General features: G+C 47.0%; 4 protein-coding genes across 11 annotated transcripts in view; 3 read left to right on the top strand and 1 right to left on the bottom strand.

Moving 5' to 3' along the window:
• The window catches only part of LOC118839020 (zinc finger protein 850-like), a 902,460-nt gene that overhangs the window by 241,812 nt on the left and 632,862 nt on the right, over positions 1-27,786 (bottom strand). The window lies entirely within an intron of this gene.
• On the top strand, positions 275-18,685 carry CD22 (CD22 molecule). Of its 8 annotated transcripts, none has more exons than XM_036746414.1 (14): positions 275-352; positions 9,068-9,129; positions 9,489-9,848; positions 10,776-11,078; positions 12,992-13,255; positions 13,490-13,753; positions 14,407-14,667; positions 14,974-15,237; positions 15,377-15,640; positions 16,308-16,404; positions 16,523-16,601; positions 17,035-17,141; positions 17,493-17,571; positions 17,908-18,685. In XM_036746414.1, exons 2-14 carry the CDS (start codon positions 9,096-9,098, stop codon positions 18,040-18,042), a joined length of 2,511 nt encoding a protein of 836 aa, XP_036602309.1. In that variant the 5' UTR covers positions 275-352; positions 9,068-9,095; the 3' UTR covers positions 18,043-18,685. The 8 variants fall into 8 exon arrangements, 7 of the variants coding, with proteins under 7 accessions (XP_036602309.1, XP_036602306.1, XP_036602312.1 ...); XM_036746411.1 differs by lacking the exon at positions 275-352 and adding an exon at positions 7,748-7,788; XM_036746417.1 differs by lacking the exon at positions 275-352 and adding an exon at positions 7,772-7,788 and having other exon boundaries at positions 9,767-9,848.
• On the top strand, positions 22,787-23,815 carry FFAR1 (free fatty acid receptor 1). Its single transcript, XM_036746455.1, has one exon. It carries the CDS (start codon positions 22,916-22,918, stop codon positions 23,813-23,815), a length of 900 nt encoding a protein of 299 aa, XP_036602350.1. The 5' UTR covers positions 22,787-22,915.
• On the top strand, positions 25,444-26,403 carry LOC118839061 (free fatty acid receptor 3-like). The gene has a single exon (XM_036746481.1). It carries the CDS (start codon positions 25,447-25,449, stop codon positions 26,401-26,403), a length of 957 nt encoding a protein of 318 aa, XP_036602376.1. The 5' UTR covers positions 25,444-25,446.

The following is a 27,786-nucleotide window of genomic DNA, read 5'->3' as shown; positions in this document are numbered from 1 at the left end:
CCGATAAGTTGATGTTAACTAAAGATCAAGGTACAGGGAAATGGACAGTCATGCTTCATCCAGCAGCACACTGCCTTCCAAATCAGAGAGCAAGGGGCGATAATCTTGTTTATACTTGGAAAAGGATAAGAGAGGGTTAGGCTTGACCCACTTGGCCAGTTGATAGAAGGCCTCTGCCTGGCCCTCCTTATGAAGGGTAGACGTGCTCACTGACGTCTAACTGATACAGAAAACTAATTGGCCAAGGGTCAGGACTCTTATGCTGCTGCCGTGCCCACCCAACTGGACACCAGGTTGGAGACCAAGCCCTCTGAGAGCTAAGCCACTCAGCTATGGAGCTCCCGATCAGTGGGTATGTGAAAGTAACCTCACATAGCCCGCTGTATCTAGCTGCCCACAGACTCCAGTCACCTTCCCACTATATCCTTCATCGCTTCTGGCCTGTGCTGTCACAGCAGCCTTCTCCTTGGGCTACTTGCCTCAAATCTCTCTGTATGCTGATCCAGAGGCAGCTGGTGGTACAAGCGGATAGAGCGCTTGGTTTGGAGTAAGGAAGACTTTGTTCAAATTTGACCTCAGACCAGGGTTGTGATCCTGTGTAATCACTTAACCTCTGCCTCAGTTTCTTCAACTATAAAATGATAGTGCTTAACTCACGGGTTGTTGAGAAGATAAAATTAGATAACGTTTGTAAAAGTGCTCAGCTCAGTACCTGGGACGTAACAGTCTCTTTATAAATGCTGCTTCCTTTCCTTCCCCTTCCATCCTTCATATAGTTGCCCAGGTTATTTGCCACCCGGATACTCAAAAAAGTCCAGTGTTTCTTCCTATTATCTCCAAGATCAAGCAGAAACTCCTTTGTTTAGCACTTTTTCCACATTTTAAATGGGTTTTTATTGACATTTTTTTTCCCACATCACCATAGCACCCCAGGCCCTTTTTCTTTCCCCTCTCTGAAAGCCATCCCACAAAAGAGTATTTTTTTAGAGAGAAAAAAAATGTCAGGACGACTGGTCAATACATTGAAGACATCCAAAACCGTCCTTCCACCTTCCCCGAAGGGCACACTGGGCATGTCTTCTCATCTCTCTTCGTTCCAGTCCCATTTGATCTCTAAAACCTTATGTTGACATCTGGTATTTTGGTGTGTTGTTGGTGTTTTCACTTGCGTTGTTGGGGTTACTGGGCATGTGGTCTTCCTGCCTCTGCTTTCTTCTCTCTGCATCATGCTTCTCTGGACTCATCCCACATATCATTTCTTACAGCACAGTCATATTCTATTACATTGATGTTGCACAATTTGTTTAGTCATTTCCCTAATCGATGGGCATCTACTTTGTTTCCAATTCTTAGCTAATCACAAAAAGTGCTGTTATAAATATTTTGGAGTCTATGGGGACCTTTTTCCCCCCTTATCAATGGCTTCCTTGGGGTATAAGCTCAGTAATGGAGGATATGGACATTTTAGCCATGGGGAATGGCTATTCGTTTTATGCTTACTTATTAATTGTTTATATATCTTGGATACTTATCAGAGAAATTTGATACAAAGATCTTCCCCCCATTTGACTACTTCTCTTCTTGTCCTAGATGCATTAATGTGGTTTCTACAGAAGCTTTTCAGTTCCAAGTTCCCTCTTCTGCTGTAGATATAATATTAGGTTCCTTCAGTCGTTTTCATCTTTTTTTTGTAAGGTGACCCTGATCCTCCTGGCTATCTTCACCTCACTCCTGATACCCTCCTCTCTTTTGATATTCCCCCTTTTTCTCCTCCCCTTTGGCTAGTCCTGTTCTTTAGTGTTTTCTTTTAAATTTCACTTTTTTTTGCTCCCTTTTCCAAAAATGATTTCTCTCACTCTCTTCATTATCCACCTTCTCTTTCTGTCTACTCTAGACCCTCTGATTTATTCTAGACCCTCCTCATGATTCAATTCTCTGATTCATGATCCTTATAATTATCTGGTCTCTCTCTTTTCTCTGTATTTTTCATGCAACCAAAACTTCCAAAGGATCCATTCTAGGCTCCATCCTCCAGTCACTTTCTGTCACTGCCTTGTAGAACTTGACCCCCAAAGATTGCCCTTTCCCATTGTACTTCACTTTCAGAATAATGTTAGTAATTGCAGGTCCGTTGAGAGAGCACCGGCCCATGGTAGGGCCCCTCCTTCACCACATCCCTGGTTATACAGCTCCCCACTAATCTAGGCTCTCTCTTGTTGACCTTTTTTTTTTTCTGCATTTGCTCTGAAATCTTTTCCTTGTGTCCATGCTCCTTTCGCTCTTCCAGGTGCCAATTGTTCCCAGGGGTTCCAAACATTCCCCCTCCCAGGACAAATAGATTTCTCAAGTACCAAATCTCCTAGGCCTCATCTCCTTTCACTGACCATCTTTACCCATAGGGGTGTTCATCAGTGGAACCCTTCTCACCTCCAAAGTAAGGCCTCCTCCCCCCAGCCCCTTTTCAATCTTTCCCTCCTCCTCCTCACCCACTCCCCTGCAGGCTCTTCTCTTTCTGGGACCACAGAAGTCACCTTCCCCTCACTTCTACCCCTCCATTTGACCCCGATAACTCTTTTTTATCTCCCTGCTCCTCTCCCTCCTTTTTGTACCCTACTTTGTTGTAATGTAGTCCCGCCAAGAAGCAGTCACCTGTAGGCATGTTCTGTCCATAAAGCCCCCTGTCCTCTTCTTCACTGTTATCTCTACCAGATTTCCATCTTCATCCCTTCTCCTTGTGTACATTTAGAAAGAAGTCTCTTTGTTGTCATTCATTGCAGTCGCTGTCTGCATTTATTCACTTCTCCTGCATTTATGTCATTTGAAGTGTCCAAGAGGCAAATAATGTCTTTGGTTCTGGTTTTCTTTATAAAAATTGTTTCACATTTTTATTATTGAGCATCCATCTTTTGTCTTGTACTGTTAGGCTCAGATTTACAGGACAGGTCACCCTGGGCTCCAGTACCCTTCAGAATACATTATTCCATCATTTTCTCCTTTTTCCAGTGGCTTTGGAATAGTCTTGCATTATTCAAATGTCCCTTCCTTTCTATTTGAAGGTCTTTCTCCTGATGGCTTGAAGAACTTGTTTCTGAATTGAATTGCTAAATTTAATCACTATAAGTGATTTGCAGCCTTGGTTTTTGTCTTTTTTTTTTTTGCCCTGGAGGCAATCTGTGAATTCTTTCCATCAGACTTTCATTTTCTATGTTTAGAAGTTCTGGGCAGTTTTTTTTCTATTATTTCCTTCATTGTAGTATTCAGGTTTTGTCTCCTGCCCTGTTTTTCTGGTTTATCTCTTTGCACTCCTGTCTTTGGATTCAGTAGGTTTTTAAAAAAATTTTTGTTTTGTTTTGGTTTTTTTTTTGAGGGGGGGAAGGCAGGGCAGTTGGGGTTAAGTGACTTGCCTAAGGTCACACAGCTAGTAAGTGTGTCAAGTGTCTGAAGCCATATTTGAACTCAGGTCCTTCTGACTCCAGGGCTGGTGCTGTACTCACTGTACCACCTAGCTGCCCTTGGTTTAGTAGGTTTACTTGAATTGTGAGCATATTTTCTCTTGATGCTCTTGTTTTTTTGCTTCTCTTTTGTTTCTTTTATGAAGCTTGCCATTGGAAATTCAAGTTTTTCTAATCTGTTCATTATTTTTGCTGTGCAGTACATAAATTCTGCTCCCATAATTCTCACTTCTCTTTTAAGCCATTCAGGAACAGTGAGTTATGATTCCATGTTCTCCTCAGCTTCCACAGGCTCTTCTGTCTCATCAAGTGTTGGATCATTTTCCTTTGTTTTGCAGAATTTATTCATGCATGCTTAAACTCATTTAATAACTTTGGAGGCCATATTTCCTTCTGTTTTAATATTTGTCTTGTTGATTTATTTATGTTCAAGGTCTTTAAATTTTCTTCTTCCTGAAATCTTTGGTACTTTCAGTCTTTTTTCACCTTTATTTTCCTTATCACTCACTTCCTGACTCTCTCTCCTCTGACCATGGGCTGGATCGCAAAGTGTCTTAACCTCTACCCATAATGGGCAATTCACAGTTTGCCAATATAAGCCTCTGGCCCAAATGATTTTTGAGTAGTCAGAACTAAGTCTATCTGGATGCTGTGCTCTTTCCTCAAGCTTGGTGAAGCACTGCACAGCTCTCCACATGCAAGATGTCCTGTCCTGGTGACCTTTCTGCTCTCTTCATACCTCAGATCTCTGGCCTGGAACTAGCAATTTAGAACCTGTTTTCCCAGCACTGGAAGTTCAGAGCTTTGCAGCACTGGTGCTCCAAGGTTGTAGCCCCAGTAGGCTTTTGCTCCTGAATGGTGGTGGCCAAGCTAACTGTTAAGGCCAGAGCAAACTTCTGCAGCCAGGATCTGGGGTCTCCATAGTTCAGAAAAGAGGGAGGAGAGACCAGGGTGCTAGGCTGGGTTTTGAGGTAAGCCTGGATAGTGTTCTTGAATCTGCTAAGGTCTGCTAATGAAGCCTCATGACTGGTAGCGCGGGAGACAAGGGTAGAGTACTACTGAGTGAGCGCAAGGTCAGTGAGCCATCAGTTCCTCTGTGTGTGTGTGTGTGTGTGTGTGTGTGTGTGTGTGTGTCTGTGTGTGTCTGTGTATGTATGTATGTAAAACTCTCTTTTGAATTCTGTTTGTCTTAGACCGTGGAGATAGCTGAAGTTGCTTTATTTTTGGCACATAATTTCTATTTTGGAGAGGTCTGAGAAGGTTTGTGGATTAGAGAAAATTTCTTGTTTGCCATCTTGTTGCTCATGTGACCCCTGTTTAAAGTTCTTCACAGGCTGGTCCCTTTCTCCCTTCACAGTTTTCTTACTCCTTACTCTCCTCCACATACTCTACATTCCAACAACACTGACCTACAGTTGAATCCCCAGTTCCTTGAACATAGTGCTTCATCTGGCTCTCTCTGCCTTTCTGATAGCTGTCTCCCATACCTGGAATGGCATTCTAACCTTAAGCCTCTTAGGTTCCCTGACTTCCTTTAAGACTTAGCTCAAATCCCACCTGCTCTAGGAGATCCTTCCCAGTTCCCCCTGCTACTAATGTTTTCCTGTTTCAGATGTCTTCCATGTACTCTGCATAAATCTTGTATTTGTGTAGTTGTTTATTAGTTGCCATTCCCATTAGAATGGAAGCTCTTTGAAGGCAGGGATTGTCTTTTTGCTTTTTTTTTGTATCCCTGTGCTTGAGTACAGGGCTTATTAGTTATTCCAGGGCTTAGCAAATCAAGTGATGATTCTTAAATTTTCTCTCCTTGATTTGCTTTTCAGCTCAGTTGTTCGTGATATGAGATATCTTATGCTTTCTAGTATTTTTTCAGTCTCTTGACTTTGTTGCAATATTCTTGTCTCATGGAATCATTAACTACTTTTTGGCCCATTACAATTTTCAGAATCTATTGCGTAGGTCTGCTTATGTACCTCTTGTGCCAAGAAGTTAATTCTCTTTCCAATTCTCATTTCTTTCCCAGTCATTTTCTCTAGCACTCTCATTTCATTTATAAATCATCTTCAGCTTTAAAAACAAAAACCAAAACCTCTTACTTCTCTTCTAGGAATTCTAGTTAAACTTTTGCCCTGCTCCTCCCCTCAGAGCTCTAGGGGTAACCCTAAAGGGCCGAGTTTTCTAGTACTGTTGCATAGAAGCTTCCAACAATATGCTTCCCATTGATTGTTGACCCGAGCTAATTATCTTTAATAAAGGGTATTTACTAAACATGTATAGCAAGGATAGTTGTCATAGAAATATCTTCCCTCCCTAACTGGGGCAATATCTCCCCATGTATTGCATACACAAGCTCCTTAAGAGAGAGTGGATTCAAACTTAAGAGCCCACTTGTGGTCAAAGGGAAAACTCCCAGGTCCAGGTTCCTCCCATTGTAGAGTTCTTATGAAGTTTCCCTTAGGTGGAGCTCTACTGGGCTCTGAGAGTCCTGAGACTGACTTTCCTCAGTGCTTCAAGTTTGTCCTTGGTATATCCCTCAGTGTCCAGTGAAGGTTCTGCCTTCAGATTTTACTGCTGCCTGATGCCAGTGGGAACTCTAGATCTTCTGACCTTTTGAGGTTCCCAAGGTCACCACCAGGTGGTCAGTGGTGTTGGGAAGGGGAAATCTCCCTCTTTCCTTCCTTCACTTCTGTATTTGACCACCACTCAACTTCCTGCTGCTGGAACACACAATTCTGAACTGAACACATTCTTTCAGTCAATCACAAGATTTTTTTTAAATGTAGCACCATCCATCATCTTTATCTGATGATCAAAGCACTTCCCTCCTCCTAAATTAATTAAGGCCTCGTTCACACCTAGTTACACTTTAAATGGATTGATTCAATCTGTCTGCCTGGGACTTCCTGATTGATAAGGGTGGGAAAAAACATCTTACTTTACACTATGGTGATGACCCAGGTATCTATAAAGTTTGAGAAGCTAGAAAAGTGGGAGAACCAAGCAAAAACAGAGTCATGAAAATTCTAGAAGAAGATGGTGTCCAGGAAGAGGGAGGGGGATGGTCAGTGCTGCAGTGGTCCAATCTCCCCAACCATGGGCTCCCCACTGCTTATCCCATCACAATTCCTTTTCTCTTTCATTATTTCCTGGTAGCATTTGTGGGAAGGGGAAAATGAGAAGGAGCAGAACTTTCCCAAAAAGGAGAATCTGGATAACTTGGCCTCAATTTGTCTCCACTTAGAAACTCTTATCAAGGCGTTGATGAATGATGGGGTTTCTATTGTGAAAACTTTCTCTTCAAATCACCCTCAGTACTAGATGCCCTCTCCATCTAGAAACTTTTGTTTCAGGGCCAATGTGAAAATGAAAACCACCGACCACCAACTTCTCAGTTATCTTCTCAAATGGAGGAGACTCTCAGCATCTCAGAGCTGGGAGGGACACAAAGTCCGACCCATCCCTGACTGAGGATCACTTCCATGTTACCTCTGACTTGCTTGAAGGCCCAGAAGCCACTGCTGGCTGAGACTGTTCATTCTACTTCCAAGGGGCTCTCTGTAATTTCTACCCCATTCTCCTTGGTACTGCTCTCTGAGAACAATGGATACTTTTAAAATGGCGGATAATCCACAATGGGGCCACCAGGTGGTGCCATAGTGCATGGAGTGCTGAACGTGGAGTCAGAAAGCCCCATCTTCCAGAGTTCAAATCTGACCTCAGACGCTTACTAGCTAGGTGACCCTGGGCAAGTCACTTAACCCTGTTTTCCTCAGCTTCCTCATCTGTCAAATGAGCTGGAGAAGGAAATGGCGAACCACTCCAGTATCTTTGTCAAGAAAACTCCAGATGGGGTTACGAAGAGTTGGACATGATTGAAATGACTGCACAACAAATCCACAATGTAATTTCTATTTGACTTCATAATGCTTTATATAATTTTAAAAACCATATTGGCCTTTGAAATTTGCTTGGCTTATAGATTGTACTGAAACAAATTTTAATTTCCTGAGCTGTGTTGGTAGAGGAGGGAAAACAAAGGAAGGCAATGGCCAGGGGCCACTGACCTGATATTAAACACATTTCATCCTGTACAATACATCAGGTGAATAACCAAGACCTGCATCTAAGTAAATTAGTTGTTCCTCTTCACCCCCAATTCTTTCTCTTCCCAATCCATTAAAACTTTCAGATTGGTTCTCCCAATACCTCAAGACAGGGGAGGAGACCGACTGAGTCATAGGTCAGGGGTAGATGTAAAAAGCAAAGAACTTCCTCTTTCTCATTGATGCTGTTTTCACCCCTAAGGAGGGAGAAACGGATGATGTGCAAGAAGCAGGTAAAAAGGCACCCTACTCTTTGCTTCCCTTTATCTCTGGCCCCCTCCCCAGCCATCCTTGTAACCCCATTCAAGCACCAAGTGCCTTTCTTGGTTAGAACTAACTCCCCTCTCTTTGATGTTACCCTGAAACCAACTTTAACATGGGTTACAACAAACCTTCCATGTCTGGGTCCTGATTTATCCCCAACCTCCTTCTCTTTCTCCCCTGATCACTGAGCTGGGAGCACCTCTTAATGATAGTTAGCCTGAGACTTTCTGGTCGCTTCAAGCAAGGACACGTAGCCCACTGTCCTTCCTTCTCACCCTGGGGTCCTGAGCCAGTTTTCTGAGAAGGATAAGGTAGGAGTGGACCTGGCCCAGGGCTGAGGACTTTGGAGAGTTGGATGGCATGTGCTGACTGAGATTGGGCTTAATAATTGAGAATTATAATCACTGCTGTGGTATGGACCCATTTATCCCCAGGTTCAGTCCACTGTGGGAGCCCTGGGGGCGGTAATATTTGGTCACATCCAGATTCTCTAGGGAGTCTCTCTCCACTTCTAACATTTTGAGTTCAATTTATTCCAAAGCATAGCCTTGACCCTGCAGCCTATTGGGCAGCTTCCAGCTTCCTGTCTGTACCTATGCCAGCTTACTTCCCAGTATCTGTCCCATGCCAGCTCTCTCTCTCTCTCTTTACAGGCTTTAGGAGGGGAACCACATGGGGAGGGCAAAAAGGGTGGAGAGGGAGTAAATCTGATGTGACAGGAGACACACTCTATCAGCACATCCTGGTCATTCCCCAAGGGACCTTGCTAAAGGCACCTGCCATGTAAATAGAGACAAATTTAACTTTATGCAAATGTTAATCGTAACTAGGGACAAGAAAAGCAATATATGTGCATTCAGAAAGTGAAATAGATATTGGGGTGGGGTGGGTCCTCCTCATCATGCCTTCATGCTTTTATCTCTTAGAACTGTGAGTCATTTGTGAATGAGTTTTCCCTGAGCAGAATTCTAGACTGAATGTCAGGGGGGAGAGAGGTCTCTCCCTGACTCCCAGTCTCAAAGGGGAGACAAGATATACAAACACAACCATAAACAGGCATGCCCCCCCTCAAACATATAAAGGAACTCCACAACCACAAATAAGAAAGGTGGATTTCGGGCACACCAATGCAAAGGCAACTCAGAAGGAAAGCAATGGTCGGAACTGGATGGGAGTAACCAAGGAACGCATCCTGGAGAAAACAAGGGACTTACTTGACTGACCAAAGAACTCATTTTCCCTTTTCAGGAATTCTGACCGGGCCTGAGGTGCCATCATGAGCCTCCTTCACCTTTCATTTCTGGCTGTTGGTAAGGACTGTTGCCAGTACCTGGGAGTGGGAGTTGAGGAGGGAGGGAGGTTTTAGGTAAGAAGACGATGCGGAAGAGGGGATGGGAGAAGCTGTCTTCATAGGAAAGCCCACCAGGAACACTGCTCTTAACTGTGTCTCTTCCTCTTTCTCCACGGATCTGCTTGGTTTTGTGTGTGTGTGTGTGTGTGTGTGTGTGTGTGTGTGTGTGTGTGTGTGGTTTCCCCTCTGGGTCTAGTCTTTGTGTAACTGTCTGTTTCGTGTTTTTTTTTTCTGTCTCATTATCCCCCAAACAGAATCTGTTTCCCTCCTTGACCCCACTCCCTCCCTCTCTCTCCTGCCTGCCTTTTGGGGGCCCAGGATTCCTGGTTCTGGCTCTCTGTCATTGGGATGTCAAGGTACCAGACATCCTCTATGCTTGGGAAGGCACCTGTGTTCAGATCCCCTGCAGCTACAAGTTCCGCAACATCCAAACACTAGATCACTTTATCTTGTACCACGAGCCTCAGTTTGATGACGTGAAGAAGACATTCTATGGGAGAATCCTCTTTGACATGCTCGATTCCAGTAAGAACAACAGGACACAATTTCTGGGATACCGAAAAAATGACTGTAGCATGCTCATCCGTCCGGTCCAGGTCGCTGACAGTGGGAAGCTGGGCCTGAGGATGATAGCCCAGGGAGACAAATGGATGAAGTGTATGCAACTCAATGTCACTGGTGAGTAGCTGGGGAAGGGGAAGAATAGCATTCTCACCAAGCCCAGGCACACTGCTCATGGCCCCTGCTCCCTAAGAAAAGCATGCCAGGATATGCCCGAAGCTGACAGCGCAAGCATGAGCTGTTGTGTGCTGAGCCCTGGCAGAGAGGCACAGAAGGAGGAGATGACCCAGTTCCTGGTCTAAAGGAGTTGTTAGCCTAATAGAAGAGGCTGGCCCTCAGTTCTAGGGCAGCCCATGGTCTGATGGGGGATAGAGTCCCTGCTGTTAGAGAATTCTCCTTTGGACAGATGAGCGAGGACAGATAGAATATCCCTCTCTAAAAAATGGGCATAATACTCATTCCAATTCAACAATCCTTTATTAAGCATTTCCTGGGTGCCAGGCACTGTGCAAGAGGTATACAAAGAAAAAGTGACCAGTCCCTTTCCTCAAGGAGCTTACGTTCTGCGGTGAGGGGGAGGCAGGGAGTAGAATGTGCACAAAGACAAAGACAAAGGTAAAAATAATTTCAACAAGGCAGAGGGAGCACCAACAATTTGGGCTGGGGGAGCTCCTTGAACTACTACCCCTCCACCCCCGCTTGGGGCTCTTGTGATCTTTAAAGGCATGATAGAAATGGGAAGAGTTTTCTCTTATCATTGTCACTCCTCCTTATTACGGTTACAATTATTACTACTACTACTTTTATCATTGCTACCACTACAACTACGACTACTACGAATACTTAGAAAGCAACCTCCAAGAAGTGGCTGTTTCCATGGTGCAGATCGCAGGCTCCTTACAAAGGGGCCACTGGGCAGAGGGGTGGCTGGAATCAGGCAGTGCTAATTGAGAAGCTGTCCTGAAGGAGATTCTGAGAAACCCCTCCGGGTGGAGGATTGCCTTCTTTCTCCTGTTCTAGACCCTCCTTCCTTTTCTCCCTCAGAGTCTGCACCTCAGCCACACATTCAGCTCCCCCAGCGGCTCCAAGAGTTCCAAACAGTAACCGTGACCTGCTTTCTGAACTACTACTGTCCTGAGTATCCCGTGAGCTTGCTCTGGTTCCTGGATGGGCAGGAGGTTCTGTCGGGCCAGGTCGAGAACTCATTGGAAGCCAAGAGGGTCTTGACGGAGAGCAAATTCACATTCAGTCTCAACTGGACTCACCATGGCAAGAAGCTGGCTTGCCAACTCCGGCACACCGATGAGCAGCATCTCTCTGAGAAGATTGTGTGGCTGGATGTAAAGCGTGAGTCTCCTCCAGCACGTTGTCTTGTGGGTCCCCTGTTCCCTAACTGTGAAAGAGCTTTGGTATCATTCTCATCACCATAATCTCAAATATCTTCATGCATGGCCTGCCCAGAAAGAAGGGTAAGAAGGCTTCAAACACCCACATCTAAGGATGAGCTACAGGCAATGGTGGATCCCCCTGGAGTTTCCTACTACCTTCCCCACACCCCCCTTCCCCAACACACAGACACCAGGATGTTGGAGTTCATCTCCTTCTGCCCCCTGTGGCTGAACTCAGAGATCATAGACTTATTTTAATATCAGCCTCAGGCCGATAGGTAAGTGGACACTAGAATACAATTCGGTTTAGGTCAATAAACATTTAAGCAAGTTCAATTCCTCACCCTGACACTCCATCTCCTCCAGCTGCATTTACTCTGGCTGTCTCCTGGGCCTGGAAGGCGCTCTCCTGGCTCTCCTGGCTTCCTTCAAGTCTCTGCTAAAATCCCACCTTCAGTAAGGGGCCTTTCCCAGGCCACCCCACATCTAGTGGTTTCCCAAGGTTATCTCCTATTCACCCCGTATATATTTATATGTGCACAATTGTTTGCATGGGGTCTTCTCCATTAGAATGTGATCACCCTGAGGCCAGGGACTGTGGTTTTCCCTTTCTTTGAGTCCCTGGCACTTAGTACAGAGCCTGACACATAGTAAATGCTTGATAAAATGCGTGTTAACATGTTTGAATCAACTGTCTGAGGAATGGAGATATAGAGATAGGACAGAGTTCTTGCCCTTAAGAAGCTTCCATTCTACTGAGATGATAGAACAAATATGTAGAGGGAAGTAAATCCAGGAGCAGGTGGGAGAACAGAGAGAGAATTAACAATTTGGGACCCCAAGAAAGACTTCCTCAGGGAGCTAGTGCTTAAACTGAGCCTTCCTTCCTGGAAGCTACAGGTTCTGAGGAGCAGCTTGGTCCAGGGAATCATGGTGGATTTAGAGGCAGTTTAGAAAGGGTTGAATTCTTTTTTCCCCCCATAATCCAAGTTTTTTAAAAAATTTTTTTACAGTTATTTATGCCAGGAATTTGTAGGGGATTGGTTCCAACAGCTTAGGTTCCTTGCCACTGGTTCTCACAAAGTGTGCTTCTTTGGGTGCTTCTTTCAGTTGAACCCAAGTGCCTTTTTCTTTGGCTTCCTTCTTCTTCTGATCATTTTCCTTTACCCGCTTGGGGAAGTTACTTCTGCTCTTAGAATGCTTAATATGCTCAATACCCATGTTAATTCTCTTGGCTAGAATCTTGCCCTTAACCTGTTTGTTTACAACAATACCTACCACACGTTGAGTAACATTATCGACCCATCTGGTCTTGCCATGGTAACATTTGTGGGGCATTCCTTGCTGAACTGTGCGCACACCCTTGATATCTACAATATCACCTTTCTTGTACATTCACATATGTTGTCCAAAGGGACAACACCATATTTTCTAAAGGGCCTAAAAAACATGTATCATGTCCCTCTCCTTTTTCCTTTTGTGTTCGTCATTTTGGCAACTCACTCAAATGCTCTTTCCCGAGCTTCCCTGGGAAGGAAATAACACCCCGCTAAACAGGAGCCACGAGAGCCCCATGGAATATGGCAGAGCTGGATTTTTGATACTGCTGCCGAATGCCCAGTCTACCTTGGGCAAGCAGCTTCTTCCCTCTGAGCTCCAGGCTACTCATCTGAAAAGTGAAGCTAGACTTATAAATGCACCTGAAAATCCTTTCAGGCGTGCCATGGCACCACACCCCCTCCATCCTTAAGTGGCATGGATCTCTCCTGTAGGGTTCTAGAATCGCAGGCCTTTGAATCTTCCCAATGAATTCCTTCCCTCAATCTCTGTGAAAGATTCTCTTTTCATTTGGTTTACTCTCTGCCCTTCCAGATACCCCAAAGATAACCATTGAGGCAAGTCCCCACCTAGAAGTGAAGGAGGGAGAATCAGTAACTCTGAAGTGTCTGCTCCAAAGCAGCAACCCCACAATCCAAGGCGATTTCTTCTGGTTCAAGGATGGAACGAATGTGCAGAATTGGGTTGAAATTCTGACTCTGTCCAATGTGAATTGGCAACAGGCTGGAAACTACCATTGTGAGGCAGAGAATGAAATGGGCCGGGGGAGATCAGAACCAGTGCACCTGCAAGTCCTATGTGAGCTGATCATGGGGCTGGGGACTTAGCAAGGGATCAGTCTTTGCAGTAAGTTTGGGGAATGGAGGAGGGACAGGAGATGATTCATGATGGTTTATTGTTTTTTGTTTGTTTTTTTTTGGCTATGTGTGGGGGGTGTTTGAGGGGAGACTGGGACAAGAGTGAAAACAGGGGTTCTCAGGATTATTTGCTGGTCAGTGGGATCACCCCACTGCTTCTATCCTTTCCCTCCAGATTCCCCCAAGCTTTCCAAGGTTCTGCCTGCTGACCTCAGTGTGATAGAGAACAAGACTGCGGAGCTGACTTGTATGACAGTTGCCTACCCTGCTCCAACCAATTATACCTGGTACCAAGATGAGAAGCAGATGCTGGGAGAGACGAAACAGAAGCTCACGTTTCAAGAGGTCAACCGGCAGCAAACTGGCCAGTACACCTGCCTGGCTGGGAACAGTGAGGGCTGGAGTGAAGTCAGTGAGAGAGCCAGGCTGGATGTTCAGTGTAAGCTGGCCATACATACAATGCCTGGGCTGGGCAAAGATATGTAGGGCTTGGGGATGAACAAGGAGCTGTGTGCAGACAGGGATGTGAGTAAAGGATATCCCATTGCCATGATCACCAAGCCTTCATTAAAACACAAATTCATACTAATAACAATATAGTAGGTGGCATTTCTATAGCATTTCATGGTTTACAGAATACCTTACATGCATTATCTCATTGGAACTCTCAAAAGTCGTTGTGAGGAAAGTGTGAGGAAATATATATCCATTTTATAGATGAAGACACTGAGGCTTGGAGAGCTTATGTGATTTATTCATGTTCACACAGCTAGAAAGTCCTATACCCTGCATTGGGCTATAATAAATTCCATAGGCACAGTCCATACTCTCAGGAAGCTCACAGCTGGGGACAAACTAATGTAATAGACAGAAGGACCAAAGTACTAGATGAAAATGTAACAGGAGAGGAATTTCTGCCCTTGTGTTGAATATCTGAGTGAGGCTGTCAGCTCCTTTCTGGTAAGTTCAAGAGTTCTTTAAGTGATAGGGGGAGAGAGTAAATAGCAGGAGAGGTAGAGAGGAATGGAGTGGTTTGAGAGGCCAGGAGGGATGTCCGGACCCTCTCTGCTAAGTTTCCTCTTTCTTTCCCAGATCCCCCCACTGGGGTGACCATTACTATCAGTAGCCAGATACCAATCCGAGAAGGGGACTCTGTGATCCTTTCCTGTTCCTACAAACAAAGTAACCCTGCTGCCAACAGATATTTTTGGGAGCCACACTTCTCTCAAAGAGCCAGATCCTTTTCCAATGTTTTTACCATCCGGAACATACCCTGGAATGCCGAGCCAATCACCTGCTGGGCCTGCAACATTGAATGTTCCCAAGCAACCCCTGTCAACCTGGATGTACACTGTAAGAGGGCAGGGGAGTACATGAAGAAGAGCGCTGGGGGCTGCAAGGGAAAGCTGCCTAAGGGGGCTCCAAAAAGGGAACTGAGGGGTGGAACTGAGATATCTAGGGGCTTGAAAAGAGAGCTGGACTTCAGGATGGTGCGTGGGGGTGGGAGGAATGGAAGCCTAGGTCCCTGGGTTCTTGAAGGAGAGTAGAGTCTGGAAGCAGGGCCTGAGAGAAAATGGTCAGGAAGCCTGGGTCCTGGGAGGAGTAAGAAGACAAGCCACCTGGGACCTAGGTTAACTCAGCAGTGAGTTCTCTCCCTAGATGCCCCAAGAGATGTTAAAATCATTCTGGTAACTCCCAAATCTGACATCCGGTCTGGAGATCAAGTCCAACTTCAATGTGACTTCAGCTCCAGTCACCCAAGAAGTGTTCATTATTCCTGGACTCAAAATGGAAAACACTTCCATGATGGAAGGTACCTGAATTGGAGCTCTATCTCCCCAGAAGACTCTGCGCTATATAGCTGCTCTGTCACCAACTCTATCGGACAAACCCAGTCTCAGGAATGGGACCTGAAAGTCCAGTGTGAGTGGCAAGGCTTGGGAGATAGGGCCAGGAAGTCTGAAGGGGGCAAGGAGAGTGAGCAAGTACGATGCTTTAGGCCTGGGGTGGGAGGAGAATAGGGCCTGGGTATGAGGGTTTCTGACTCTTCTGCTCCCTGCAGATGCACCCAGACACCTGCAAGTGTCCATTGTCCCAGGTGACGTGGTGATGGAGAAGACAAGAGTGGTCCTGACCTGTGAGGCTGATGCTAATCCAGCCATTGACCTTTATGCCTGGTTTGACTGGAAAGGGCAAAAGATTGATAACTATGGTCAGAAGCTGACCTTGTGGAGTGTGATGACCCACCAATCCGGGGCCTATTGGTGCCAAGGGGCCAACAAGCTGGGCACGGGGAAGTCAAGTCCTGTCGTTCTCACCGTCTATTGTAAGGCCTTCTCCCCTCTTATGTTCCCATCCTAATTCTCGCCCTGAGGGATAACCCTGCTCCTCATCCTGGTTTTCTAGGTCCCTCCCACCAGCCATATCACCCTGCTTCCCGCCTCTTTTTCATCATTCCCCTGCTCCAGCCAAGTCCTGCTTCTTCCTCTTGATAAGCTTTCCAAGAGGCCATTTGCCTGCCCCATTTGGTCTACCAAGCCATGTCTTTCCCTTCCTTTTGAAGCCTGGCTCAGAGCTCACCTACTCCCAAGAAGCTCACCCAGGTGAATCCCACCTATTACCAGCCCTTCTTCTTGGCCTCAAGAATTCAGTTTGTACTTGTTACTTTGCCATATTGGTGAATTGTCCCCTGTGTATATCCTGTCGCCTCTATTCCCCTATACTACAGCTCCCCAAAGGGAAGGATTTTGTCTCCCTAATAGGGAGGGTCTCCACATCAGTAGAGGGCCTCTGTCTCCCTTCTGAAGATAGCCCCACCAGGCCCTTGTCTAGGGTGTTGCAGGCTAGGAATAGGGATGGCTGACTGATGGAGCCGGCCAGACACAGGACAAATGAGAGAACAGGCCTATAGCAGTGCCAAAAGGCAGCCCTGTAGCAGAGCCTGATGATTAACTAGCTGCATCCACAAAAGGAGTCTTTCCTTCCTTCTCTAGACAGCCCAGAGACCATTGGCAAGAGGACTGCCTTGGGGCTCGGGGTGTGCCTGGCTCTCCTCCTCCTGGCCCTGCTGGGGTTCCAGTCTGTCCGATGGTGAGCTCCCCTTTGGGGTCTCTTTTCTCTCCACCCAATCCTAGCCCTTGGCTCTGCTCCCAGGCCCCAAGTGGCACTGAGATTCATTTCTTACCTCTTCCTCTCTTTTGCCCTACAGCTGGCAGAGGATCAGAGGAGAGCAGGACTTTCAGGCGAGACCCAGCAGACAGGGCTCTTTCTTTATCAGGAATAAGAAAGTAAGGAGCAAGGACATGGGACTGAGGGCAGACTGTCCTAGGAGCTAGGAGGTGTGATGGGGCAGTATTGGAGGTGGCCTAGTGTGGGGTAGAGGGGACTGGGCTTGGGGTCCGAAGACCTGAGTTCAGGACTGGTTTCCGGAATTATTGGCTGTGTGACTGAACAAATGACTAAGCCACTTAACCTTAGCTTCTGAATCTGTCAAACGTGGATACCAGTACTTATATGACTAATCTCGCAGGGCTGATGTGAGGATCAGATTTTAAGAGTACATTCAAAACGCTTTGTGACCATAGAGCACGGCACCAAAGCAGGTGGTGGTCTATGATGTAGTGGGGAGATTCTGGCTAGAAGGGAGGGCAGACTCTGGGGAGTCAAGGGTGGGGGAGGGACAGGAGAAAGGCTGGGGTTGAAGTCTCATTTCTTTCTCAGATAAGGAGGCCCCACTCCGCAGCAGCTCCCCAATCCTTGGGTTATTACAATCCTGCAGTGGAGGGGAGGATCAATTATGCTACCTTACAGTTTCCTGAGAGGCCTCTGTGAGTGCCAGGAGCTGGGTTCTGGGGAGGGAGGGGAAGAGGAAGGATATTTGGGTGTGGCTAGAGAAGGCAGAGCTAGAAGCTTGGGAGTTGGGGGCCTAACTTGAAATAGAAATGAGAATGCACTGGAGGGGGAGGAGGAGGAAAGGCCCACAGACAGAAGGTGATTAGAGACCATCAGTGAGAGGTAGATGGACCCTGGGATGCCTGGATCCTGGAAAGACAGCCAAAGACAAGGCTGGGCAGAGGGCTATTTACATGAGTGAGGCCATGGGCAACAAAGGTCTGGGAGGTGGCTGGAGGCAAAGGAGAGGTCTCCTTATGCCTGCTTTCATTCGTTGGAATTCCTAGGTATCTGGAGCCCTCATCAGTTAGTCTTCAGACTGAGGATCAAAGTGTTACCTATTCTGTGGTGCAGAAACCCCGTGGGGTAAGGAGGCAGGGATGTTGAGGAGGGTGGAGAAAGCATAAAACTGGCTTAAATTGAGTGAGGGGCTGCTGGGCAGAGGCTGAGTCAAAGCCTGGACCACACGTCCCAGAATCCCTCAGCTTAGAAGCTCATAAGGTGGTTGTCAAGGGCGCTTCTGCCTAGCTCCTCTCAAGAGAAGAACCCGTCTCAGATTCTCTGGTCAGAAATGAAGAAGCTGAATTAAGGACACAGGAAGGACAGAGTGGGGCCTGAGGAGGGAGAAGGAGAAATGACAATGGAGAAAAGGGGGTTGGGAAGATGACTAAGGACTTTCACTGGCCTCTCTTTTCTCCCCAGGGGGATTATGAGAATGTGACACCCCAGTCTCCTCCCGAAGAAGAAGGATTACATTATTCTGAACTAATTCATTTTGGGGAGGGTGTGAGGCCCTCCGTGCGAGAAGGGGTGGAGTATGTGACTCTGAAACATTGACAATGCAGATAAAGAAGCCTCATGACTGGCCGGCCTTTCATGGGGGCAACATGAAGGAATGGGTGACTAGTGCCTAGGACTGTGCCTGTCTGATCAGCTGCTCAGTGGTCTGTCATACCTTACCCTGCAAAAAAGCTGTGAAGTTTCTATCCATGACTTAAGAGAAGGCCTCCTGGCACCTCCACTGTGGTCCCTTCCTTCTGTGCTCTGACAGCTCCAAAAGCCTGTGTTTGGTCCCTGCCCTTCCTACCTATCTACATGGGGGTGTACACACATGGATAACATGCTCCAAGCCCCACCCCCACCCCCACTTCTCTCCAGTCACTTCCTTTAACATCTGTAGACTCAAGCCGTTCCCACCTCATTCTCATCTATCCTTTCTTCCTCTCCCTAACTGAATCCCAATGCCCACCTTAGCTTCCATGTCCCATGAAGTCCTCATGTCAAAGAGAGGATCCAGACTGTGCTCAGGTTAGAGATAGGCAGTGACCACTAAGGGAACTGAGTTCTCTCTGTTAGTCCCTTCCCTAAAACCTTAATTCAGTTTCTAATCACCCAGCCTCTACCCCTGCTAATGCAAAAGGTTAGGGGAATGTTACTGCTGAGACAGACAGAAAGAAATAAAAACATGGATGGACTGTAAGCTATTTTCATTCTATAGAGGTCAATGCATTTGGGGATGGAGGGGAAAGGGAACAAAGAAGACACCACAAGGGTGGGGAGCTAAGAGAAGAGCCCTGGACATTTCATGGCCAGATTGTCAAAGACAGGAGAAGCCATCACAGTAATTCTAGAGAAACTCATTTAGTGTGTGTGTGTGTGTAGTGTGTGTATGTGTGTAGTGTATAGTGTGTGTAGTGTGTATGTGTGTGTGTGTGTGTGTGCATGTGTGTGGAGGGGAAGGGAACCAGCCCACTCCTGTTGGGTGCAAACTGAGCTGGGAGAGGAGATGACCTGTCCTACACACAGCAATAATAGCTAACACTCATACACCACTTATTATGTGTGATTATTCCAATTGGTATCTCACTTGTTCCTCCCAACATCTCTGTGAGGTAAGCACTATTATTACCGTCTTTTACAGATGAGGGAATTGAGGCAAGCAGGGTTAAATGACTTGTCGCACAGTTTGTAAGTGTCTGAGGCCAGATTTGAACTCAGGTCTTCTGACTCCAGGCCTGATGTTCTACCCACTGCACCACCTAGTTGCCCAAGGTCAGTGTGGCCCCTGACCTCATAGCTATTGAGAGGAGCAGGTGAAAAAGGACAGGACAAAGAGTCATAGTGGTAGGCTAAGGAGAACCCTAGGAGAGGGGCACCAGGGTTGGAGGGCTCTCAGGAGTGAGGGCCTAGGCCCAGAGAGGAGAGATGAGGGCCATTAATGGTCTCTTTTAGCCTAGGACTGGGTAGGTCAGAGAAGGTTAGCCAAAATGTCCCATGCGTGTGTCCCATGCAGCCATAAAGCTGAGCTGCCCTCAGTCCTGTAGGACTTACAGGTCTGGAAGCATCAGCTCTTCTCTGATCACTCCAGAAATATTCTATATTGAAGCAGAGGGGCAGTAGGGGAGAAAATAAAGGTTTGTCAGATAGATTCCTGCCCAGAGACACCACCAGTGATTTCTCGATCTCATTTCTTTTTTTTCTCTTTTAAAAATGTATTTATTTATTTTTAGTTTTCTTCATTCACTTTTATTTTGAGTTTTAAATTTTCTCCCCCTCTTTCCCCTCCCCCTCGCCAATCTGATATAGGCCATACATGCACAATCATATTAAACATATTTCCACAATAGTCATGTTGTAAGAAGAATTAGAACCAAAGGGAAAAACCACAAGAAAGAAAAAACCAAAAAAGAAAAAAAAAGGAAAAATAACCTGCTTCGATCTGCTTTCAAACTCCATAGTTCTTTCTCTGGATATAGACAGCATTTTTCATCATGAGTCCTTTGGAATTGTCTTAGATCATTGCATTGCTGAGAAGAACTAAGTCTATCAAAGCTGGTCATCGCACAATGTAGCTGTTATCGTGTACAATGTTTTTCTGGTTCTGCTCACTTTACTCAGCATCAGTTCATGCAAGTCTTTCCAGGGTTTTCTGAAGTCTGCCTGCTCATCATTTCTTATAGCACAATAGTATTGCGTTACATTCATACACCACAACTTGTTCAGCCATTCCCCAAGTGATGGACATCCCCTCAATTTCCAATTCTTGGCCACCACAAAAAGAGCTGTTACAAATATTTTTGTACATGTGGGTCTTTTCCCCATTTTTATGATCTCTTTGGTATACAGACCTAGAAGTGGTATTGCTAGACCAAAGGGTATGCAAAGTTTTAAAGCCCTTTGGGCATAATTCCAAATTGCTTTCCAGAATGGTTGGTTCAATTCACAACTCCACCAACAATGCATTAATGTTCCAATTTTTCCACATTTTCTCCAACATTCATCAATTTCCTGTTTTGTCATGTTAGCCAATCTGACAGGTGTGATGTGGTACCTCAGAGTTGTTTTGATTTGCATTTCTCTAATCAATAGTGATTTAGAGAATTTCTTCATATGACTATAGATGGTTTTAACCACTTCATTTGAAGACTCCCTGTTCATATCCTTTGATCATTTATCAATTGGGGAATGACTTATAGTCTTATAAATTTGACTCAGTTCTCTATATATTTTGGAAATGAGGTCTTTATCAGAGACTCTGGCTATAAAAATTGTTTCCCAGCTTTCTGTTTCCCTTCTAATCTTGGTTGCATTGGCTTTGTGCAAAAACTTTTCAATTTAATGTAATCAAAATTATCCATTTTGCATTTCATAATGTTCTCTATCTCTTGTTTGGTCATAAATTCTTCCATTCTCCATAGATCTGACAGGTAAAACTATTCCTTGCTCTCCTAATTTGTTTATAGTATCACCCTTTATGTCTAAATCATGTACCCATTTTGACTTTATCCTGGTATATAGTGTAAGATGTTGGTCTATGCCTAGTTTCTGCCATACTATCTTCCTGTTTTCATCAAATAGTGAGGTCTTATCCCAGAAGCTGTAGTCTTTGGGTTTATCAAACAGTAAATTACTATAGTCATTGACTACTGTGTCTTGTGTACCTGACCTATTCCACTGATCCACCACACTATTTCTTAGCCAGTACCAAGTAGTTTTAATGACTGCTGCTTTATAATGCAATTTTAGATCTGGTATGGCTAGGCCACCTTCCCTTGCATTTCTTTTCATTAATTCCCTTGATATTCTGGACCTTTTGTTCTTCCAGATGAATTCTGTTATGTTTTCTAGTTCTATAAATAATTTTTCAGTAGTCTTGTCTCATTTCCATAGAAAGGCTTCTGGGGGAGGCAAGATTTTTAAAACAACAGGAGAAAGATGGGTCTTGAAGTGCCTGCATGCCAGAAATCCCTGTGATGGATAGATTTGTGGAGCATAGTCAGGGCATGAGTTAATAGGCTGAAAGTAGGGCTACATCTGAGAAGAGGAAAGCAATTCCTCAGGGGCCTATTCATGGGACCAAGAGTTTCCCCAGCAACCAGTGGTTGCCTTCCCATCCCATCTCCTGCCCTATTGACATAAGGCTGCTTCATGGCTAATTGACTGGGCGGTGTGGCTGTAGACAAGAGCCACTGAGGCATGAGGAGAAGCCAGAATGACTCACGTTGAGGGAGACCAGGGGGTTTGGCAAACATGGACAGCCCCCCACCCAGCTCCTACCTGAGCTCCCGATGCCTTCCAGCTTTGACCCCCTCCCAAGGTCTCCTTTCTAACCAGATAAGAGTTCAACCGTTTTCCTTCCTGGTCCCCCGCTTTCCCCACAAACACTGTGTGGCCCACCTGGAAGCCAGGAGTCTGGCCATAGTCCACTTTCCTGTGAGGATCGAGGCACTGGACCCTGAGGTTCAAAGCCTTCTCCCTTGGCTGCTTCTCCCTTCCCCCCAGCTGAAGCCAGAGATGCCCCATTAGCTGCTCACTCAGGCTGCATGGTCGCTTCTAGTTTATGGCCCTGACCACCCCTCCCTCTGCTCTTGCCACTTGGCTCTCTGCCTAACTTCAGGCCCTGTGGGTTGGTCCTCAAGCCTCAGAGGCATCCTGCAGCTTTGAGAAGGTGAGTGCCTCCTTTCTATTCCCCTTCTAAACTCAGCATTCCCCAATGGGGGTTTCAGCTTCCTCCCCACTCCCAGGGCCCTTGTGCTCCATGGGCCTCCTCCCTCCTCCCCTTCCCTTTCACCCGGGATGTCCCCTAATCTCTGACTGTTATTCCTCAGGACATCCCCAGAGGTTATTCTCTCTTCTCAGCACCTAGTTTCCCCCAACCTGTGCCCATTCCAGTTTCTCCTGGTCATCTTGCACTGTTTCCCAGGCGTACCTATACCCTTCCACCTCTGCTTGTTTCCATAGTTGCTCTCCTCCAATTTCCCAGCTGTCCTTTGGGCAGCCAACTGGGCAACACAACCATCTCCCAATACCTGCTTTCCCAATGGCCCAGGTGAGTACCAGCAGCTACCTCCTCTCTATTTACTGCTCAGCCAGCTGCCCAGATACCAAGAGGTTGAATTGAGAGGGGGTTGGGGCTCCACTCAGGGGAAGGTGCTGGCTCCGTATATATATGTCAATGCCTCTAACTTCGAGCCATGCTTAGCTTCTCTTTGCATTACCTGAGATCATTAAGAAATAATTATACTTTGTACTTCTACCGTACTTTGACTTGGAATTCTGTGGGTCCATTTAATCCTGAAATATGGATTGTTCTCTTCATTTTCAAGACCAGAAGCTAAGGCCCAGAGGGTGTGCGTGATTCCCCAGGTCACACAAGAAGGGCTGGTGGAGGCGAGGCCCCCAGGACCCTGTTCTCCTGGTTCTCGGCGCCATGGACATCCCACCACAGCTTTCCTTCGCCCTCTATGCTGCTGCTTTTATCCTGGGCCTTCCCCTCAATATCATGCTCCTCAGTGAGGCTGTGTCTCATGCACGGCTCCGCCTTACCCCAAGTCTCGTCTACATCCTCCATCTGGCTTGTTCTGATCTGCTGCTGACCACCTCTCTACCCCTGAAGGCAGCTGAAGCCCTGGCAGGGGGAGCCTGGCCTCTCCCAGCCTCACTTTGCCCAGCCTTTGCCTTGATACATTTTGTCCCACTTTATGCTGGGGGTATCCTTCTGGCCGCCCTCAGTGTTGGCCGCTACCTTGGAGCGGCCTTCCCATTGGGATACCAAGCTGTACGGAGGCCCTGTTATTCCTGGGGTGTTTGTGTAGGGATCTGGGGGTTGGTCCTTTTCCACTTGGGGCTGGTGTTTGGACTGGAAAGTCAGGAAAGCCAGGAGAAGAACAACACGAATTTCCTGGGAATGACCATTCCAATCAATGGCTCCCCCATCTGTCTGGAAGCCTGGGATCCGATATGGGCTGGCCCTGCTCGTTTCAGCATTTCCCTTCTGCTCTTCTTCCTTCCTTTGGTCATCACTACCTTCTGCTACATGGGCTGTCTGCGGGCCCTGGCCCACTCAGGCCTGAGCCGGAGTCGGAAGCTCAGAGCTGCCCGTGTGGCCGGAGGGGCACTGCTCACTCTGCTACTCTGCCTGGGGCCTTACAATGCTTCCCATGTGGCCAACTTTGTGAAACCAGAGGCTGGGAACCATTGGAGGAAGCTTGGGCTGATCATGGGATCCTGGAGCTGTGTGCTCAACCCACTGGTATCCGGGTACTTGGGGAACAAGCCTGGCCAGAGGCATGGTACTGTAGGGACTCAAGTTGGGGCAGCCCAGAAATAGCAGCCTCTGGGCAGAAAGGGTCCTGGGCATCTCCTCAAGGCAAGAGGGGGCCCCCAGGTCCTGAGGTGCCAGGCCAGAAGGGGCCACAGCTCAGTCTCAAGGGGACTCACTCGCTGGCCATTCTCTGTCTGTCCCACGGGAGAGTAAGCATCAGCCTGCTTTCAAATCATGGAGGACAAGCAGGAGCGGAGCCTGGCATGGAAAGAGGTAACTTGCTCCCCCTGCCCCTTGAGACCAGTGACTCCACAGTCCTTTATTATCAACCTCAGACATGAAATAAAATCCTTTGGGGGTAGAATGAGAAGGGGATGAGGAGAAGGTGCAGCATGACAGAGCCTCTGAGGGGTCCTGAATGGGCATCAGCTCTGACATCCCCAACACACCATCCAGCCTCCAGAGCTGGGGTGGGGGGGAGGGCTCCTTACCTTTTCAGGCTCTCACTCTAGACTCAAAACAGCTTTAAATGCTAACAAGCTTCTTTCTCCTTTTGTTAAATCTAAGTCTGCCTCTTTGTCTCCTCCACCCCTAGCTCCTGGAGGAGCCAAGGGGAACAAGTATCCACCCTCTTTCACATGACAGCCCCTCAAATACAAAGTTAGCTATCATGCCCCAACAGCCCCTACCCTAAGGAAGGACTTGGGAATGTGAACTCCAGGTGTAAATTGGAAGGTGAGAGGGGATGGGTATCACTGGAGAAAGCCTTCTGTTAGAGAAAGGAGAAACCAGGAGAAAATACACTGGTCAGGGTGTCCTCTCATGTGGCCACCAGAGGGTAGAAGCAGAGCAAGATACCCCAAGGAGAAAAGGGGAGATAACCCCCTAAGACAAGGGGAAATACTCTTGGAGAGCAGCGGGACCTGAACACAACGGACAAGTCCGAAGCTTTCTGCTCTTTTCAAGAATCAGGTGGGAGCATCTGTGACCCAAGCCTCTGAAAATTGTCGCCTGGGAGAGACAGTCCATTTGCGCCACCCTCCTCGGGATGGTTCAGACTTGAGCTATAAAATTTGACTGCCTGTTTGCATATTTCCATATTTCCTTGGTATAAGAGATGATAGTATCTCTTGTGTTGCCACTGAACAGTGACCTCACTGCTCAGTGTTTATGGTGCCCAGGAGATAAGTAGTTAAGAGCCCTGCCTGCTCTGACAGTCCTAGAGAAGGGAGGGGACACTCAGATGTGGGAAAGGCACAGGCTGGGGCTGAGGTGAGTAGGGGAGCGCTTGGGGAGCCCCTGGAGGAGGGACAGGCCTGGACGGCTGTGAGGACTAAGGGTCAGGGGAAGGAGAGAAGGGGCCAAGAAAAAAGAAATTACCTTCTGATGCCTTGGAGGAGAGGAGAGAAAAGAAAGTTTCCACAGAGACAGTTTACCAGGCTAGTGAAGGGAGCATGAGGGTAGGGAGGGGGATGACGGACTAGGAAGCCAAAGAAGAACACAGCACTGTAGGATCATAGGTTTAAAGCTGGAAAGGACTTGGGAGTCTTTTCCCTTCCTTTTACAGGTGAGGAAACCAGAGAGGTTGGGTCCATGGTCACACAGCTCTTCCTAATTCCAAGTCCAGCATTCTATCTGCTACCCAGAAGGCTTTTCCACTCTGAATCCTTTTCTTTCCTTCCCCACCAGAAACCACCATGGACAAGAGCGCAGTCGAAGACTTTTTCCCTGGCAGCCACTGGTTATACTTCTCTGTCTACCTCTTCACCTTTCTCACTGGCCTGCCCCTCAACCTGGTGGCCCTGATTATCTTTGTGGGTAGACTGAAGCATCGCCCTGTGGCTGTGGACATTCTTCTGCTCAACCTGACCATCTCTGACCTGCTGTTCCTAGTCTTCCTGCCCTTCCGGATGGTAGAGGCAGCGAGCAGCATGTACTGGCCTCTGCCCTTCATCTTATGCCCCTTCTCAAACTTCCTTTTCTTCACTACCATCTACCTTACTTCCCTCACCCTTGCAGCTGTGAGTGTGGAACGATTCCTGGGGGTGGCCTACCCTCTGTGGTACAAGACTCAGCCAAGAATTGTCCAGGCTGTCTTGGTCGGTGTCGGCTGTTGGCTATTGGCAGGTGCCCACTGCAGTGTAATCTATGTTACTGAATATTCGGGGGAAGCTTTCCAAAAGCAACAAACCAACAACACCTGCTACCTGGATTTTAGTGATAACCAGTTGGCTATCGTGCTGCCTGTCAGGTTTGAGATGGCACTGGTTCTCTTTGGAGTCCCCTTGGTTCTTGCCAGCTACTGCTATGGTCAAATGGTGTGGATCCTGAGCAAGGGGAGCAGTTGGAAGAGGAGGAAAAGGGTGGCAGGCCTGCTAGGGGCAACGATGCTCAATTTCCTCCTCTGCTTTGGCCCGTTCAATGCATCCCACATCGTCGGGTATATCCAGGGCAAGAGTCCAACATGGCGCGGGTATGTGCTGCTGCTCAGCACCCTGAACGCCTGTGTTGACCCCCTTGTCTTCTACTTCTCATCATCTGGTTTCCAGAGGGACTTCCACAGGTTGTTCAGGAGTCTGATGGAGGCTACAGGTCTTTGGAGAAAAAATGGGTCAGGAATACAAAGACAGGAGAAGGAACTGTCCAACAGTTAGAACAGGGAACATGGAACCAAGGCCATGGAGTGGGAGTGAACACTGGGGATCAGAGGGCAAGCTAAGCTCCCTGGAGAAGGGAGGCACTGCTGACTTACAAAGTCTCTGGGGGCTAGACGGGTGAGGATGGGATAAAGTAAAGTGGGTGGGAGATGGGAACTTTGCAGGGAGGAGCCCACTTGGGAATACAATTTTTCCACAAATTTAAGAATAACTTGGCACAGACCAGCCAAAGATGTGTTGATCTGAGGGGGTCAGACATAGCCAGCTTTCAAAGGAATCTTTTTCTTAGTTCCCACTTGTGGCAGATATCCATTGTTTCCCTCCATTTCTGGGAGGGGGCAGGATGGAATGATTAGTAGGGTGCTTTTGTGCCTTTCGTGGGGGGTATAAAAGGACAAGAACAACAGCCTGGAAAACTGTTCAGTGTCCTGGAGTTTGCCACTGACTGGGGTGGAGGGTCAGCTTTGTATAGGCAGTGCTGCCCCTTCCCTCCTGGTGGCCCTGTGGCCTCCAGCGATGTGGGAGAGAACCTGGGCCCCCGGCATGTTTTTTTCAGTGAGTTTCTGCTTCTCTAATGAAATCAAGATCTTCATTAACATTTATGTAAAATCATAAAAGCTAAATTAAACAAATAAACTTGGTGGAGAGAATAACCAAGAATTATGTGTTTCTTCCTTCTTTCTCAATTTATGTAAGAGGTTTGAGTTTAGGGGTGGTGGTGGGAGTGAAGGGACAGACGGTAAAACCACTAGGTTCTGAGCAAAGATAGAACAAAGGGCTGGACCTCAGAAACCACTTCACTTTACAAATGAGAAAACTGAGGCCAGACGAGGCTAACTGGCTTGGCTCAAGGATCAAGAGAAGGTAAGCACTGAAAGTGGTATTTGAACCCAACTCCTCTGAGTCCAAGGCAGCGCATTTTCCATAGTACCACATGGCCTCCCTCCCTCCAATCTGCTCGACTCCCCCCCCCCCCATCCATGAACACCATTCTCCCCTCTACCTCTTTAAAGCACACCTCATGCCAGGGCCGCTATGAGGCCCTCCCTGGCCCATCTAGACAGGAGGGTTTCTCCTCCTTATGTGTATGTATTTTGTTTTTTACTGTATCTATGTTGGGGGGAGAGAGAGAGAGAGAGAGAGAGAGAGAGAGAGAGAGAGAGAGAGAGAGAGAGAGAGAATATTCACAGTCCTCTAAGGCAGGGAATGCTTTGTTTTTGGCTTTGTATCCCCAGCCCGGCAGCTAGGTGGCGCCATAGTGCATAGAGTGCCATGCCTGGAGTCAAGAAGACTTGTCTCATCTGGCCTCAGACACTTCCTAGCTGAGTGACCGTGGGCAAATCATTTCACCCTGTTTGCCTCAGTTTCCTCATCTGTAAA

This window comes from Trichosurus vulpecula, chromosome 2 (assembly GCF_011100635.1).
Source record: "Trichosurus vulpecula isolate mTriVul1 chromosome 2, mTriVul1.pri, whole genome shotgun sequence".
In the NCBI taxonomy this organism is placed as follows: domain Eukaryota; kingdom Metazoa; phylum Chordata; class Mammalia; order Diprotodontia; family Phalangeridae; genus Trichosurus; species Trichosurus vulpecula.
This window is presented reverse-complemented; position numbering and strand designations above follow the sequence as displayed.

Bases quoted from the DNA above. Each gene is read 5' to 3' on its own strand.
- LOC118839061 (XM_036746481.1), top strand. From the start codon at position 25,447: ATGGACAAGAGCGCAGTCGAAGACTTTTTCCCTGGCAGCCACTGGTTA.
- CD22 (XM_036746414.1), top strand. From the start codon at position 9,096: ATGAGCCTCCTTCACCTTTCATTTCTGGCTGTTG. The intron at 9,849-10,775 runs GTGAGTAGCTGG...TTTCTCCCTCAG, and splicing joins TATGCAACTCAATGTCACTG to AGTCTGCACCTCAGCCACAC. The intron at 17,572-17,907 runs GTAAGGAGGCAG...TTTTCTCCCCAG, and splicing joins TGGTGCAGAAACCCCGTGGG to GGGGATTATGAGAATGTGAC.
- FFAR1 (XM_036746455.1), top strand. From the start codon at position 22,916: ATGGACATCCCACCACAGCTTTCCTTCGCCCTCTATGCTGCTGCTTTT.